This window comes from Epinephelus lanceolatus, chromosome 21 (assembly GCF_041903045.1).
Source record: "Epinephelus lanceolatus isolate andai-2023 chromosome 21, ASM4190304v1, whole genome shotgun sequence".
NCBI classification, from domain to species: Eukaryota; Metazoa; Chordata; class Actinopteri; order Perciformes; family Serranidae; genus Epinephelus; species Epinephelus lanceolatus.
The window spans coordinates 33590042-33608935 of record NC_135754.1 but is presented as its reverse complement, the minus strand read 5'-3'; the positions used below and the strand labels follow the sequence as shown (position 1 = coordinate 33608935).

General features: G+C 43.4%; 1 protein-coding gene across 1 annotated transcript in view; it reads left to right on the top strand.

Annotated features, from left to right (window-relative positions):
- The window catches only part of myo1d (myosin 1D), a 192329-nt gene extending 178760 nt beyond the window's left edge, over positions 1-13569 (top strand). The window contains exon 22 of the mRNA XM_033611683.2: positions 11794-13569. Coding sequence (XP_033467574.1) covers positions 11794-11950 — 157 coding nt within the window. The 3' untranslated portion in view covers positions 11951-13569. The remainder of the gene's footprint in view (positions 1-11793) is intronic.
- Positions 13570-18894: the final 5325 nt, after the last annotated feature.

Sequence of the window (18894 nt, the reverse complement as noted above, 5' to 3'; positions counted from 1 at the left end):
GTGCTCACCTTTTTTCTGTGATAACTTAAGATGCAGACATTCAGGAGGTTTTTACTGGGAGCCGAATTATCTGCACAGGTCTCCTCCTCTCCGAAACAAACAGACCAGGTGATTGAAACTGATAAAACCGCTGTATAAAGCAGTTTCAGAAAGGCTGCTAACCACGTTGGCAAGTGTTTGCTTTGTCCATTCGGGGCTAGATAGGAACCTGCTTTCTATGTAGATATAACGGCCTATTCTAAGATAACTAAAACACAGTGGTTCTCTTTTGAAGTGATTATACATTAAATCATATCATTTTCCATTTCCCAATATATTCCCCTAAATCCTACACACTGGAACTTTAAAGTGAGGTCTTGTTTGTAACTGATTCACCTGCAGTTTGAAACTTATTAACCCAGACAGGTTCACTATTCTAGAGTTGCCTCCTCTTCACACTTAGTAATTCTATTATGGCACACAACTACTGCAATAATGACCTATGAGTTGCAGAATGTGGTCAAGCAGAATAAGGCATTAATAAGTGCTTTATAATGACTAATAAAGAGCCAGTATGCTGCTAATATGCATGCTAATAAGCAGCTAGTTAATCATGAATATGTGTACCTTAATATTAAGTGTTTCTGTGAAGTATTTATAAGAAAAGTAAAAGAAGGAGAAGAGGGTAACATTACCTAATACAGAAATTATCTACAGTCAAGACGTGTTAACCCTGACTTTCTGCTGATATAACATCTGCACTCTTGAGATATCGCTCCAGCTTTCCTTTAATAGCGAGCTAAAGCAGATGTATCATACCGCAGTAACTGTATCTCAAGTCAACACACCCACCGTGCCATCAAAACTGCTGGAGCCTCTCCTCCTGCATTTTCTCTATTATTCATACACCACATCTGCAGTTGCAGTACTAGCAAAACTGAATAACTCGGGAACGGTGGTGCTAATTAAAGAACTGCGCTCAGAAAGCCTCTCAGGCAGTTTTCACACTTTAAACTGGGGCAGATGAGGCCATTACAGTTTCATCCATCCAGACCGGTGAAGCTGCCTCATATCACATTCTCTCTTTGTGATGATCCTCCATTGTAATAAGTTTCTCTCCAGTCAGAAGCCTGTTCAGGTTTAGTTTCAGTCTGATGCAGGTTTGTGCTTCTTCATGCTCTATAGGAGCATCATTTCCTCTCTGGTGTGAATGTAGGACACGTGAGATGTGTGATTCAGCCATGTGAGACACAGAAAGGGTGTGACAGTGAGAGGGAGAGAGATGCTGTGTCAGGTCTGGTGTTAAATGCAAATCATTTACATAAGTGGGTGGCTGTGAAGGAAGAGAGAAAGATAGAATAAGAGCGAAGAGATACAGAAACGTAGACTTAAAACAATTGCATCTTGTACAATGTGAAGTTTTTCCTTTTTGTCTAAAACTAAACTTTAGGCTTTGTTGCATGTCATCCACCTTGCTCTGTCCTGTTTGTTTCTGTCTCTACTGTCAACTGTGGAATAAAGGCAAGAATGACCCAAAAATGTATGTAGCGTTTAAAGACAACTGAAAAAGATACCTTATCTGAATGAAAATTAAAAGCAATACTGACATTTTCTGACATTTATAGATGTAATAATGCTGTCTGGTTTGCAGCACACCCATCTAACACACAGTCTCTATCCTGTTAATGATCCACGTGTTTTAAAAGATTGTGTCCGATCCTGCTGTGGCTCCAGAAATGTTGCTGTAAAGTGCACAAGGAGTCTGTCTATCCATCAATCATAAAGGCAGCATGGTTCTGTCTGCTTTGAGTACTCCCACAGTCCTGCCCCATGGTGCCTGACCTTCACACACATGCACACACACTGTCAGGAGAACATGTATACAGTACATGTGTGCATGCTTTCCTCCTCACTCCTTGCACTTTCTGTCTTGATCTCAGTCAGGTCTCACCAACTGAAATATTGATGCGAGGAGACTGTAGGTTTTAAAGAAAGTGGCATCATTTGGTCAGGGCAGCGTGTGTGGAGACACTCACTCTCTGACAGATCAACAGCATGGGTTCATCTCCTGCAGGAGTACAGGTGTATGTGTGCACCTGCATTTTTTGATGTCTTTTGTGTATCTACAGTCCACTCCTTTAGACTGGACCACATATTTGTTGCTTCCTGCGCACTCTTGGCACAGAATCTTCTCTATTAGTAATCACCGGTCTCATATTATCAGCCCTAGCTCTGTCTCAATCATTTTCCAGGCAAAGTATCTTCCTGATGCAAATATTTGCCTCCTACATTAGTCTCCTTGATAATCGATCAGATAGGATTATGCCAAGAATAGAAATTACATCTCTAATTAGGAGACAGAGAGAGATGGACACAGAAGGGCTGCTGATGCTTATTTGAAATAGAGTTGTTCCGATACGGATACCAGTATCAAAAACGCCTCCAATACTGCCTAAAATGCTGCTTTGGGTATCGGCGAATACACCAGTCTATGCACCAACCAATACCACATAATTCATTGGTACTTGACTATAATAGCAGTTTTCCCAGAAATCAAGAATGATGTTCAAGAAACCAGTTTGAGATGATGTGAGCTTTGTGACATGGTGCATTATCCTGCTGGAAGTAGCCATCAGAAGATGGGTACACTGTGGTCATAAAGGGATGGACACGCTCAGCAACAATAAACCATGCTCAGTTGGTACAAGGAAAATCTCCCCCACACCATTACACCACCAGCAGCAGCCTGAACCGTTGATACAAGGCAGGATGGATCCATGCTTCCAAATTCTGACCCTACCATCTGAATGTGGCAGCAGAAATCCAGACTCATCAGACCAGGCAACGTTTTTCCAATCTTCTATTGTCCAGTTTTGGTGAGCCTGTGTGAACTGTAGCCTCAGTTTCCTGTTGTTAGCTGACAGGAGTGGCACCTGGTGTGGTCTTCTGCTGCTGTAGCTCATCTGCTTCAAGGTTGGACAAGGTGTTGTTGCTTCAGAGATGGTCTTCTGCACACCTTGGTTGGAACCAGTGCTTATTTGACTTCCTGTTGCCTTTCTATCATCTTGAACCAGTCTGGCCATTCTCCTCTGACCTCTGGCATCAACAAGGCATTTTGGCTCACTGGATATTTTCTCTTTTTGGGACCATCCTCTGTAAACCCTAGAGATGGTTGTGCTGAAAATCCCAGTAAATACTCAGACCAGCCCGTCTGGCACCAACAACCATGCCACATTCAAAGTCACTTAAATCACCTTTCTTCATCATTCTGATGCTCAGTTTGAAATTCAGCAGCTCGTCTTCACCATGTCTACATGCCTAAATGCATTGAGTTGCTGCCACGTGATTGGCTGATAAGCTAATCACGTTAACAAGCAGTTGAAGAGGTGTGCCTAATAAAGTGGACTACTTTAGGTTTTGTTTTAGAAGTCCTCAAACTTTAATAACAGCTCAGTGATTTTTGTGAGAGCAAGAATAAAATTTGGAAACTTCACTCAGTGTTTTAGCTCCATCAGTAGCTTCTAAAATGGCTCCGTCATCATAGTTAGAAGTGCGGAAAGATCCAACTTTGATCACCTCCTCAAAGTCCTCAGTCTTTATGGCACATCAGCTTTGCAGAGTGTCCCCCCTCCTCCTTCCCCACCTGCAGCGCTCATATATTTTTCAGCAGCAGAGAGCTTGGGGGAGAGCCAGGTACACTATTAGAGGGATGACTCAGAAGTGGGACTGGATGGCTTCACAGACTGGAGGTAATCCTGGCTCCTCGACCTGAAAATAGCCCGGCTCGTCCTCTACCGCTTCTTTCACAGCACTTTTCTTCAGTCTGATACCTCTCAGCACACATACTTGTCTCTGAATATTCTGTCCTATAAATCTTTTTCTACAGACACTCTTTTTTTTATTTTTTTGCCACACTTAAAGGGACCTATTGTGTTTTTCCTCATTTTCTGTCATATACACTACGTTACAGTGTCTGATGTTCATATTAAACATAACCACGGATTCAAATAATGAAGTAAAAGTATGTAGAAGCAAACCCTGTGAGCAAAAACCTCAGGCTTCAACCCATCCTAAATACTTTGTTTCCAACTCTTATTCTACTTTGGCTACACGCTGACGTCAGCTTGAGATGGATTTATTTATACGGTCATCTGCTCCAGGCATGCTACTGCAAGTGTTTACATTACATACAATGCTACATGTAGCTACATGCTAACATCAGGAAAACATTAAATCTTGGTTGCCAATGTTATTAATTTCTTGATGAAGCTTTTGGTGATTTTTCACTAAAGAAAGTGTCGCTATACTCCGTTATAGTCATCCCATGGCTGCAATGATGGTGCAGAGATCACGGATGTATAAAGAGAAGTGGATACAGGATTGGAGGTGCATTATTGGGCCCATAGAGCAAGAACACCAGAGACTTTTGCAGGCCGAGCAGCTAACTTACAGGTTAGCCCTCTGCTAACTTATATGTGGATAAAGTAATTTAATCATGCAGCTCTTCTAGAATTTTGAAATGTTATTGGACTGAATTGATCAACTTCGGATTCTTTTCGTGACCCTCAGAGCTTTCGATTTACTGGTCCATCCAGGTCCCAACCTTCACCTATGGTCATGAGCCTTAGGTAGTGACTGAAAGAATGAGGTTGCAGATAGCCAAAATGAGTTTCCTCTAAAGGGTGGCTGAGCTCAGCCTTAGAGATAGGGTGAGGAGCTCGGACATCTGCAGGGAGCTCGGAGTAGAGCTGCTGCTCCTTGCGTCAAAAGGGGTCTGTTGAGGTGGTTCGGGCATCTGATCAGGATCCTCCTGGGCACCTCCCGCTGGAAGTGTTCCAGGCACATTCAACTGGTAGGAGGCACTGGGGCAGACCCAGAACATGATTGAGGGTTTGCATATCTTGTCTGGCCTGGGAATGCCTTGGGGTCCCCCAGGAGGAGCTGGAAAGCATTGCCGGGGAGAGGGACGTCTGGGGTGCTTTGCTCAGCCTGCTGGCCCCGCGACCTGGCTTCGGATAAGCAGTTGAAAAGGATAGATGGATGGATTATTTTCAGACGTCTTTCACAATGCAAGTCCAAAGGGAAAAAAAGTCTTCATTCAGGCCTGGAAGTTGTAATTCCACAGTTTGGCCACTGTGCCAAATTGGCCTCAGAGGCTTGCAGTGTTCCTGGGGGCTTAGCAGAGACACTGAGATACAGAAGACCCAGAAACCCTGACCAATCAGAGCAGACTGGGCTTATCAGGAGGGGGACGTAGGAGACAGGCACTAAAATGTAGCATCTCAGGATGCGCCGGGCTTTAAAGCCAATTTTCAGAGTGGCCAAACAGTGGAATTACAGCTTCCCACAGACTTACACTGTGAAATAGACGACTGTAAATCAGTGGATACATTTTTCTAGCGTCATAACCCCCACAAAATGACTCCTTCACTATCAGGGTTTGATCCATTAGGTCTGATAACATTTCAAAAGTCAAGAAGAGTCCACACGATTGAATCATCCCCCTTTAAGTTAGCGGAGGGCTAAACGGGAGGTTAGATGCTCAGCACACAGAAGCAGCCTGAAGTGCACTTGCTCTATTGGACCAAATGATGCAGAAGATCTGGGTAATTTTATACCCAGGAAGATGAACTTTGTTTGCCATCATGGGACACTGAACAGTTCTCATAGGAATCAACAGGGCCCTGCCTCCAATGCTGTATCCAGTTCTCTTTATACTCATATTCATGTCTCAGACAGAGGCAGACTGTATGAGGAAAATAGTGTTTTTTGAAAATGAATGCATGTAAACATGTTCCAGTAGAAACCCAAAATACAAAAGTATGAACCTAAATATGAGCAGAATAGGTCCCCTGTAATCTCTTTTCAGCCCTCAACTTTTATTTTCACTTCTGTTTCCCATGTCTCTTCCCCCTCTTTCCCTTCTCCATCTATCCTCCATCCTTCCAAGCAAAGAGGAGGTACTTTGGGGAGCAAGTGAGCCTGGACTCACATGGCATGAAGGGCAAAGGCACACAAAGGGAACTGGGGGTAGGGAGAAGGAAAGAATTGATTTTCCAGTCGGAGAGGCCATCCAGTGAAGGACTAAGTCCACCCTCGGGGCTTGGGCCAGCTCCTGATGGGAAAGGCCAGCCAGTGACCTTAAGACTCCACTGATCATGTTTTTCTGTTCGCAGATGAAGTGTCATATCAGTTTTTAGTGCAATGCCAGAGTGTTTATTCAGAGGCAAGTTTTGGCTCTGACTGATCAGAAAGGTGTCAAAGACCTGTTTGGTGTACCCAGTGGAAGCTTTGTGAGGGTGTGTTGTATTTTGTGCGTGTGTATGTGTGTGTGTCTGCACGTGTGGGTATATTTCTGTGAATGTGAGCCTAACCCTGTTTGCCCTTCACGAGGAGCACAGCGCAGCATCCCCTCTGGCATTTCACTGAGATGGAGAAGTAACGGGATGAGAGACGCTCAGAGAAAGAGACGTATCACAACACACACACACACACACACACACACACACACACACACACACACACAGTACCATTGGCTGGCTGGCAGCCATGACAGATGGGGGAGTTCAGTTCATGGGGGTTGCCATGGAAACCAGCATCAGTGCTACCCTGAGCTTCTCCACTCTGCATAAGCCGAGCCACAGAGAGGCACACGCTCTGCAGAGGAGTGCAGCGTGGGCAGCAGGAGCCTTTCTGCTTGTTGTTTATGACTTATTGTCGTTGCGCAACAAGTCGTCAGGTTCACGACTCGTTTCCTAATTTTAGATTTGAGGGACAGAGATTGGCGGCTTTGTGCGAGCCCAGCTGGGACTGCAGTTAATGGATTTGTTTACAAATGACAAAGGCAGCCACCATCAGAAACTGTGTCAGTGAGAAAGTGTGTCACGACGAGCACTTGACTGAACAGATAGAGATGCATGTGCGTTCACACCCCTCCTCTCTGAGCCAAACTCCTTTACATTTACATTACATCTTCCTCTCTCTTGCTCTCTCAGCCAGAGAGCAATTATCACACTCATCTTCTCCTTCTCCTTCACATTTACATCACATTATATTTCCCCCTCTCTCTCTCTCTGAACAGCAGCTTCACAATTTATGCCTTTTTCTCCCCTCACTCTTTGATTTCAGTCATCGATCCTGTTTAAGAGCAAGCGAGGCAAAGCACCCGTCCACCCAGTAAGGGTCTAACAAGATGTGACAGGTTCTAAGAGCCAATCCAGCCCGGCAACGCCAAATGGATCATTACTTCAACAGCAGTCCTGCCTGATTTCTTTTCTGTTATTCATCTTAATTTTCTTAGCGTGTGTGCTGAAACATGCAGGCAGAGAGGTTTTCAGGACATACAGCAGCATAATCCTGCACATACACTAATATTGTCTCCCACACACACTCCTGTATCCTCACAGCGTCACACTCTCCTACATACAGTCTCATAAAACATAAAACTAAACTCTCTCATGATAGTACGTGTTAGACAAGAGGTTAGACGTGTTAGACATCATGGCTCATTAAAGGGGCAGCTCAGTCAGTAGGGACTTGGGACTTGGGTTGGGAAATGGAGGGTAACTGGCTCAAGTCCCCGTCTCATCCAAATATGGAGCGTGGACTGGTAGCTGGAGAGGTGCCAGTTCACCTCCTGGGCACTGCCAAGGTGCCCTTGAGGAAGGCACCGAACCCCCAGCCACCCGGGGTGCCCGCCCATGGGCAGCTCCCCCACCCTGCCATCCCCCCACTCAATGCATGTATAGGTTCTGTTTTTGGGTGTGTGTATATTGGACCATCTTCTTCTTCTTCTTCTTCTTCTTCTTCTTCTTCTTCTTCCGCTTCTTATGCTTATGCTTGTTCTTGTTCTTCTACTGCTTCTTCTTCTGCTTCTTCTTCTTCTTCTTCTGCTTCTGCTTCTGCTTCTTCTTCTTCTTCTGCTGCTGCTGCTTCTTCTGTTTCCGCTTCTTATGCTTATGCTTGTTCTTGTTCTTCTACTGCTTCTTCTTCTGCTTCTTCTGCTTCTTCTTCTTCTTCTGCCTCCGCTTCTTATGCTTATGCTTGTTGTTGTTGTTGTTGTTCTTCTTCTTCTTCTTCTACATCTACGTCTTCCGCTTCTTCTTCTTCTTCTTCTATTTCTTCTTCTGCTGCTTCCGCTTCTTATGCCTATGCTTCTTCTTCTTCTTCTTCTTCTACTTCTTCGTCTTCCGCTTCTTCTTCTTCTTCTACTTCTTCGTCTTCCGCTTCTTCTTCTTCTTCTTCTTCTTCTTCCGCTTCTTCTTCTACTTCTTTTTCTGCTTCTACTTCTTCTTCTGCTGCTTCCGCTTCTTATGCCTATGCTTGTTCTCGTTCTTCTTCTTATGCTTCCGCTTCTTATGCTTATGCGTGTTCTTCTTGTTCTTCTTCTTCTATTTCTTCTTCTTCTTCCGCTTCTTCTTCTTTTTCTGCTGCTGCTTCCGCTTCTTATGCTTGTTCTTGTTCTTCTTCTTCTACTACTTCTTCTTCCACTTCTTCTTCTTCCTCCGCTTCTTCTTCTTCTTCTTCTGCTTCCGCTTCTTATGCTTATGCGTGTTCTTCTTGTTCTTCTTCTTCTACTTCTTCTTCTTCTTCTTCTTCTTCTCCTTCAAATGCTCCTGGTAGCATAAATGTTGAAAATGTAGCTTTTCAAGGAATAGTTTTATATTTTAGGAAAAATGTAAACTGGTATTTTCTTTCTTGCTGAGAGTTAGATGAGAACTTTAATACCACTCTTGAGGTCTGAAAAGTAAATACATAAAAACATTGTGTGTGCTTAAAAATTCCACTAGCACTGTGACAGTTTCATAGACTTAATCAAGAATTGGACGTGGCCACTGTGATGTAGACCAACGGTTTGTGGACTCCCCTTTTGAAGCCTTGATTTTGGCATTTTGGACGTTGTCATTTTGGATTTTTGGTGCCAGAAGTGACCATATTTGGTTCAGAGTGTAGCGCTGAGGAGGAGGAGCGAGGGTGGTTGAGTGACCCCTCACAGACAGCCTGCCAATCAAAGTGCCCACGCCCATAATTATGCATGTATTTAAGCCTTATTATAATTTAGATGGGTGAGTTATATGAAGATTCACCCCCTGTACAGTTGTCATGATTTGGATGGGGAAACTAGCTTTACAGACCGAAGGCGTTTTTATGCCTCGATCTTAGAAATACTCGCAGCTGGATGCATTGTGTTTTCAGGTTGTCCATCCATACCATTCTCGTGAATGTTTTCATGGAAGCCAGCCTCAAGTGGTCATTCAAGGAACTGCAGTTTTCAGCAACTGACTTTATTTTTAAGCCCTGGAGGTTGCTGCTTGGTCAGTGTGGTTTCCACTACATTTCATATCTGTACACAAAATGCCGCATACAGCTTATACTGACGGCTCTGCAGCACATAAACAAAATACCACATGGACCAAGAGCATCATGAACAATACAGACTAATATTTAACATGTCCTGTCGTGGTAGAATCCAAATGTAAAAGGTACTCTCCCTGCTGACACTTCAGATTAGACAAAATGTAAGTTTTCTGCAGCGTCTCATCCACCTGCTGCTGTCTGATTATCAGCTTACAGAGATTTAGTGTCATACCTGTCACTACGTGACAAGTGGCACACAGCTCCACCCAACCTCAGCCTGACTAGGTCTGATCAGCCAGAGTAATTAAACACCTGTGTGGACGTGCAGGGACTTTTACCGTGCTGCTCGTCTCATCTAATTTTCAAGTTGCAGCTAAAGGTTTTCAACATTAATTATGCTGCTGCTTTACACAGTAGTGTTTGTACGGTCTGAGCCGACAAAGAATCATCACAGATCTCATTTTAATCTTTGAAAATCTTCCCTCAAACACACTGTCGTTTCTCTCTTAGACATATTTTCAGTCTCATTTACAAACTAAATCGTTCTCTCTTGTGTACAGTATCACTCTCAGTCTGACAGCTCTACTGTAGAGTGTGTTATAGTTAGTGTGTGTAAGAGTGTGATAGTATGCATGAGTGAGGATGACTGAGTTTATACGACAGTGCAGTTGTGTGTGTTTGTGTGTGAGCGAGGGTGATTTATGGCCCCAAACAGCACTGTGTGTGTGTGTGTGTGTGTGTGTGTGTTAGAGAGAGAGTATGACTGTGCATATAAAAGTGTATACAGTAGCAGTGTGTGTGTGTCTGTTTGTCTGTTTGTGGATGAATGTGGTGTATTTGTAGGACTATAATGCCGTGTGTGAGAGCAAGTAAGATTTATGGCCTAAATAGCCTTTGGTACTGTTGTGCTCTCTCTCTCTCTCTCTCTCTCTCTCTCTCTCACTCACTCACTCACTCACACACACACACACACACACACACATAGGTCACTAATGGATCTGCATATTTTATTCCTGTGCATTAAACTATGACTGAATGTAATGTGAAGCCACTGAGGCAAGCTGCTTATATATCAGAGCTGCAGTAAACAGAGTGTGTGAATGAATCTACATTTTATGAGTAAGTGTTCACTTTCTTAAGTTTGCTTTATAAAATGTGCAGCTTTACACCTGCCAGTGTCCAATCACTTATCAACAGGGGTGGAGGAATTTTTCAGATTCTTTACTTCAGTCAACGTACTGATATCACACTGTTAAAATACTAGAGTTCCCCCCAATTAAGAATTTTGCTAGTCGACCAATAGTCGTCATTTAAGTCCATTAGTCGACTAGTCGCCCGCATGTTTCTGATATGAATGTAATGATTAAATGATATATTTTGGTGGTTTGAGTTGAAGGTGTGAGAAAGAATAGTATCAGTAACATTGTTAACACTGTGCTACATTACAGAGAAATACAAAATCGTACTAATGACCCTTCATTAATATAGGCCTATATTTTATCTACAAGTGCACGTCACACACTGAGCGAGCCGCCTGTTAATGACGCTGTGGGCTAATGGGCATGTAGCTACTTCCATGTTTCACATGAGACGTCATGTTTGTAGTCGACCAATGAAGATGAGTTTACATATCACCCTGAGTTCGTCCTTCACCTTCTCAAAATGATCCCACACTTTGGATTTCCTGTGGAATAACCGCAGGTACCAGCCCTGGAAATCAACCTGACTCCTGTCTGACTGCTGAGCGTGGACACTTCCTGTGTCTGTCCTTTCAAATTAAAGTCACACATGTTCCAGTCATGTAGGTTTTGATTAATTTGGATTTTTGTCTCTGTTTTTTCTGTGTCGACCAACATTTGGTGAACTATTAGGGTGCAGCCCTAGAAAATACTCCTCAGTGCTGTAACCTATGTTACTGCTTTTTGTTTCTTTTAAAGATTATTATTAGGTTTTTACGCATTCATTATACCCCACTTAAAGTGTGACAGGAAAGAAGGGGCAGGGGGGACGACATGTAGAAAAGGGCTGCAGGCTGGAATCACAACTGGACTGTTGCTATATGGGGCGCACATTCTACCTGCCGCTTCTTGATAACTGCTTTGTGTGAATTTCCATTTGGAAAACATGGAGAAGAATGCAGATGGACCTGCCCTTTAAGAAGATGAATAATTTTCACGCATAAAGGAATACTTCATCCTTCAGTTAATCACAAACATTCAAAGCCAACACATCTGCAGATGCATAGTTTTTTTACCTGGCAGGAAGGGGATGAGGTAATGTCATTTGAAAAGTAGCCAAAGCTGTCAGATAAATGTAGTGGAGTAAAAAGTACTATATTAAAGGTTATAAAGTTGCCTAAAATGGAAAATACAGGCACGTAAGCACAGTACTTAAGTAAATGTACTTAGTTACATTCCACCTCTGCTAATCTCCCTCTGTCTTTTATTTTCTCTGCAGTGAGAAGAGGAAGCTGCAGGTGAACATCGCGAGTCCCATCCAGTGCAGCATGAGCGGGAGAAAGTGCACCATCATCGTGGAGCCCAAGATCAACCAGTCGCAGCCAGACTTTACCAAGAGCCGATCTGGTTACATCCTGGCTGTTCCTGGCAACTAAAAAACGGTGGAAGGAAAAAAAGCGACAGCTGATTTCAAAACCAGGCCATGATGATGATGATGATGATGATGATGATGATGATTCACTTTTGTTTTGCAGAGCTGCTGGTAATGTGATGATACAGATAGCCGCTCTGGAGGAGGATTGTGGCAACTCAGTTCTCCATATGCAAAGCCATGCCAAATTTGACCTGTTTTTAGATTTCTATGCAACTTTACCATAAACAGGGAGCGTACACTACGCCTACATGCACGATGTCACCAGCTAAACAGGTTTTTATAAAATGCACTACAGGATAATCCACCAAAGTGGTGTTTTTTTTTCTTTCTAAAGATCCAAATTTCAACTGATTTGCTTTGTGCAATATTTACTTTATTGTAGATGGAATATTGTGGTCGTGGAGGTGAGAGGAGATTATGCTGCAACTGTTCTCTGAAAAACTGATGTTGCGTAACAGGGAAAAAAATCCAAAGGCTTTGCAGGAATTTATAATCCGTGCAGCTCCCTGTGTAGGAGCTGGAAAAGTAAAACCCTAAAAAGATTAAATAAGATGATATTTATGTTTGAACACTTTTTGTAATGTATATTCTAAGGAATAGTAACGTCAGTGACCTTGATTGAAGTCTTACTACCGACATGGTAAATGAAAGGAAATGCAGTGTCCACTTTGAGTTCACTTAATATTTACAATCACATATGAGAACAGCGACATGTGATTCAGTGGTTCAGTCAGTGTCTGAGGCACGAGCTCCAAAGTCCTTGTTAGTGTGTTAGTCACAGGATGTGTTGAGCATATCCTGAACATCGCACCCTGCTACATGCAAAGTGTTAAAGAGCTATTAATTTAAGTCCTGCTTCTTATACTCTCTACTGCAACGTGTGTACTTTTATAATACTCTCATACTGCTTATATATCAAAGGTTAGAATCAGCACAGTCGCTAGAAGAAAATTTTGGCATTGCACATTCCTGCAAACCATGAGTACTTTACGTTTGCATGTTTCATGCATGTCAAGTGATGTAATAAATGAGCTGACCGTCACTGGAATGTAGAGGGGATGGTGCATGGTGAGTCACTTATAGACAAGATGTCTGCCAAGCTGCAGAGCACCGTTTAAGACTGACAAACAACAACACTGGTTGTTTTTTGTCAGTCTTTCACAGCATATTCACCAGTGTTTGTGACCCCGAACCTGGGTGTATTTCACCAACATTAAACATCGTTTTTCCAGCAGCATTTTGGGTGTTTTCACCAACGCATCATGGCATTTCCCACCGGGGTTTGTGGCACCAAACTTGTGTGTTTTTAGCAGCACATTGCACCGCTTTCCATTGGCGTTTGTCACACCGAACCTGGACGTTTTTCATCAACACATCACAGTGTTTCCCAGCTGCGTTTGAGTCACCAAATCTGGATATTTGTCATTGACACATTGCAGCATTTTCCAGTGGCGTGCGGCACCAAACCTGGGTGTTTTCACTGACCCCATCACAATCCAGCATTTGCTACTACAGCCACTTAACCCGAGTATTTTTCACTGATACATTGCGGTGTTTCCCACAAGTGTTTGTGGCACCTAACCTGTGTGTTTTCAGCATCCCGTCACAGCGTGTCCCCCGGTGTTTGAGCCACTGAACCTTGGTGATTTCACGAACCCATCACGGTGCTCCCCAGCGGCATATGAGCCACCAAACCTGGGTGTTTTTCACCAGCACTGCAGCATTCCCCAGCAACGTCTCAGCCACAGATCCCGGCTGTTTTTCATCAACCCATTCTTGCTTTTCCAGTGGCTTTTGCGCCACCATGCGTGGGTGTTTGAAGCCAAAACGTGATTTTTTCCAAACCATAACCAAGTGGTTTTTGTGCCTAACTTCACCACAGTGAGGTGTCAAGTTTGTATCTGCTACAAAATAATGTACAAATATACAAACGTATGTGTGGTTTGCAAAAACGTACAATATGAACATTTTCTCTGGCGACTTAGTTGTTAGAATATACTTCATGTGGCAGCACTTAAACTGCATTTAGTATAAAAAGAGATGCTTAAACTGAGTATCACAAAGCAAATACGAGGACGATAACCAAAGCATTACTTTTTTGTTTGTTTGTTTTTAAGACATATTTTGAGTTTGTATTCTCCTAAAATGTAAGACTCGAGTGTTGCTGGCCAGTACTGTATAATCCCACGTGAAGTCCAGCCCCTGAACATAGTCTCATATTTGCTGTCTTTGTGCTGAGTGAATAGCCTAATGACTTGTAGTGGTCCTTAGTCCTGTGGAATAGACTTCCATTTGACAAATATCCCCTTCATCAGAGAGAAAGAGAGTGTGTGAGTAGGGCTGTGGGAGTGTGTGTGTGTTGATTAGCTCTTTTTAGCTCTCCTCATCTTGGCTCTGAGGCTGAGAGCCTGGCGAGTGGCCACAGTGAATGAGTGAAGACAGAGGGGTGTGAAGTCTGGAATCAGACTGCTATCCTAGTTTACCTCCCCATCTAATGATGGGAATGACTTTTTCGTGGACTATTTTGGAGACTCGATTTTCATCTGCTCTCGCTAAAACTCCCTTCGCTGGTCCCGAGGCCAAATCACACCTATCAAATCATCAGCACTTCAGAGATTGCTTTGTACTGTTCTCACAAGCTGTCGGCTGTGCTGAAAGTTTTCACTCTGTTTTCCTCCTTTGGTAAGTGTTAGCACATTGCAATATGTTCTTTTTCCAGACATTGCAAGAAATGTGTTGCAACACAGAAGCTCATGAGATGGAGATGTCTGGCTTTACAGTGTGTGTTAATACCCATCCACAGATTGAGTGCATAAGGCACAAATATCTGTTGTTTTGTGGCATTAAGAGGCGTTTGCTGCTCTATAACCAACCTGAGGCTAAAAATGTCATTCTTGACCTTGGAAACAGCAGTTGAGAAAACAATCTGACCACAGCATCATCCCTAATGCTCCTAAGGGCCTAGGCTAGTCATGTGTTGAATTTTGAGCATTTGTCTTTTGATATAAACCAACATTTTGAGATATCGGTATGGGTTATCTTCACTGTTCCAATAGCAAAAAACAAAGACAGATAGAAGTTTTAAATGCAGTTTGAATGTGATGGTGTTTGCCATCTACAACTGTGCAAACTAATGAAGATCATGTGAGATGGTTGAAAGCTAAACAGCAATTAATTACTGCATCTGTGCATCGAGCATCCTCGTTGTTGAATTTGGAAGGAGTGGATATTTAGATGTTTTTGTTTGTTTCATGCCGAAATGTTAGTTTGTTATACATCAGGCAGGAATGTAGCTAACCCTGCGTGAATTTCCCGAAATGAATACCTCACCCCCTAAATGACCGTCTGTATATCAGTTACTCGGTGCATGTTTCATTGAATTCCTGAGGAAAACTTTGTTTTTCTCGCATGTCTCCACGGTGAACGAAAAATCCAAAAATTGAGAAATTTCTCGATGCATTTAAGTAAGAAGGGTCCGTGTTTAACAGCAGCAAAACTATATCAAAACTACTGCTTACAAACTCACACACAGTTCTTGCCGTATAAGGGGCCGCATACATGCTGCCTTTTGCACTCATAATTAATTATTTTCAATGTAGACCAGCAACAAGCACGCTTTCCCAAGTGCCTGTTTTTTAGGGCGCAACGGCTGTGCCTTGAGATAAACCGAGTTCAACTTTAGGAAAGCAGCAGCGCGCACCACATATCGTGACGAGGAACAACCAATCACAGCCAGCAGGTATCTTTCCCTTCTTCCGTAAATATCAGTTTGCAGTAAATCTGGAAAAGTTGATCATGTTAGTGCAGGGCTACCCAGAGCTTTACACCTGCCCCACAGATGATAGGCCTACACACTTATAAACAGCTCCTGGAAGAAGATCAGCTCTGCACTCAGGATTTCAGGTACATAGGCTTTGATACGTTGCTTGTTAAGGCTGCTTAGCAACCTCAGACGCAACCTGTTGCCATGCTCGTGAAAGCTGGCACAGAAGTAGCATCCAGCGCTCGACCTTGCGTTCTCCAGGCGGTTAATGGTGCAGCATGTGTACGGCCCCTTAGTCTCATTTATCCAGTCAAAGGCTCAGTACTCTCCAAACACATGCATTTTCACAAAAACATTACGATTTAAAACACACTTGCATGAACAGTCTCATGCACGGACAAGTAGCATGGCTGGGCTGTTTATGCAAAAGTGTGTTTGGATGTGTTTTAGCCAAAATGCAACTTGTCTGGGATGTACTGGGCATACGACTGGATATATGAGACTTAGATTAAACTGCATGAGTCGTAGGAGAGTTTGTAAACACGTTTTGATAAAGTTTTGTTGTTGTTGAACGCAGACCCCTTTTACATCATTTATCCATGTGTTTGCCGTTTTTGGATTCATCGTTCAAGCTAGAAAAACGGTTTTCTTCAGGACTTCAGGGTAAAATGAGGTCAGTAATTGATTTATAAATCATCATTCTGGGGGTGACGTATTCCTTTAAGCTTGCGATAATGACGGTAAATGTGACAAATTGTTAGGATGAGGAAACCAGAACTGTATCATCTCTCTACCCACAGAGACTTGGCTGTATTGTCTCTGAGTAAAGCCTAAGTAAAGAGCACTGACTGTGGGCTGAGGAACGACAGCTCAGGGTTATGAGCCGGAGCTCCCTCGGTGTCTGGCCTAGTTGAAGAGGCAGAGCCACTCTCGCCGGCTTCAACAGGAAGAAAAAAAACTTGTTAGCAATCACTCCAGCCACAGCAGCACGACGCTCTAATTGTGCCCGAGTGTTGACTCAACGAGTCGTTTATCTTAATTAGTTTGCAAGCACCCCCGTCTATTGAAGGAGCAAATCTCCATTCTACCTCGCAGCTCCGTGGCGCCTGACCTTGTCCTGTCGCCTGATAAGACACTTTGATGCAGAAAAGAGTTGTTTGGGGAAGCTGGTGCATTCATAGTGTGGATTAAGGAAGTGACATTGGTAGCGTTAATAGATGGTTTTCTAAGGAGCTCAGGCGCAGGGGCAGCCTGTGATGAGTGTGTGTGTGTGCGTGTGTGTGGACTCTAACACTGCAGCTCTCCATATCCTTCAGCATGGTAATCTCCCACAGGGCTTCTCCTCTCCTCTCCTCCTCCCTGCTCTGCTATTCACCGCTCATCATTAGGATGGACTCTGTGTCACTTCTCACTTCAGCGCTTCTCTCTTCACTTTCTTAAGGCAAAAGGGGGGGTTGGTGAACAAAGCCTTGCTTGGCCTCGTCTTCTTCTCTATTCCCTCTGCTTTCTTTTCTTCTCTCCAGCCCTCCCTCCCTCTCTCCTTTTTCTACTTTCCTTCCTCTGTCAAATCACTTCGCTCCTCGCCCAGTTGGGCTGACTGTACCGTCCTGCAGGGCAGAGAAGGTTTTCCTATTTTTTTGTTTTCCTAGCTTTCCGTCCTGTGCCCAGGAGGCGTGGAAATAAAAGAGAAACTACACCAGCAACAATACAGTACATGTCGAACAATAGGAGTATCATGCAGCAACGAAAACAAAAGAGATGAGACAAAGCCGAGTATATTAACCTGAATGTAAATACTGTGGATCAAAAACCTGTTTAAGGATAGAAAAAATAATTGTGTGCCTTTATTATTGTCAGCAGACCCCATGAAAAACAACATTTCAGGCTGGGTATCGTTACGCGAAAACTTTTTAGGATTCAACCAAAATAATCCAGTGCTAAGCAGTGACTAAACTCCAGTGAAATGTTACCTGCATTTGATTTGTTTGAGCCAGAGGTCTGATATTGGATCGTCCGTCAGTTCATTGTCTGCCCAGTTAGCACAAGCTAACACAGCAGAGGCTAACATCCAACACCAAGCCAATGAACAGTCCCAACAAACTGACACAGACACCAAAATGGCTCGATCCTGTCATTAAACACATTCAACACTCTCTCATACCTAAACAAAACAGGTCTATTTCCACTGACTTCCAAAACAGCTAATATGACAAAACGACATACACTCCCGTCCTAACAGTCACAGTTTTTAACTCATTGTTAACATCAAGAAACAGTCTTAGTTACGCTCCAAAACTACCTGGTTAGGTTTAGGAAAAACCTCACAGTCTGGCATTAGATAAGTACTTTTTTCAGTAACACATTGTGACATATATCATGTGGCAGATGTCACATATGTCACTCATGTAGCATCCTACACATACTAGCATGCTGCTGACTTTGGGACACAAACACTGGTCTCCCGGTTGTAAGTCCTGTGTTTGTTTAACACGTCCATCAGCCCTCCCGTCCACCCTGTAGGGACCTCTTTGCTACTTGTACAACATTACGCAAACTTTGTGACTTTGTCATGCCTTCAGTGCTACTTTGCTTTCTCCTCTGCTCTTGTAATAATTACTACGGCCACTAGAAGGCACCACCTTAGAATGAACGCAAGTACAGGTCGTTAAAAGCTGCTTGCACAGTCAACTTAAGTGGTCATTTTTCCAGAGAGCAGGCTGATTAGCTATGTGATGCTAATAGTTAGCCCTGTCACTGTGTGTGTGCAGCTGGGTGGACTCTCACAACTGTCCCTGGTGCAGAGCTCACACTCCCGCAGCAGCAGCTACAACCCAACCACATTGTGGTGTGGTGAAGTTGAGCGCAGCATATTTTATGGAGTTGGCCAAAAGTAGGGCTATAGGCTCCAACACGCCACTTACGCTCGCACTCATAATTATTTAAAGGATACCCAGCCCTAACAACAAGCAGAGTCGTTTCCTAAAACAGCTGAGCACTGTTGTTTTTACAGATGTTACTCAAACAGGAGGAAACTGTGTATGTGTCAGGGACTATTTTTAGCGGAGGATTAATTCACATTTGGTGGTCTAGTGAGTATTTTAATATCGAGTTAAAACAAACTACAGTGTGTTTATGGTAATGAAGGAACATTTCACACAGTGCAGCAGCGTGGCTCACTGCTT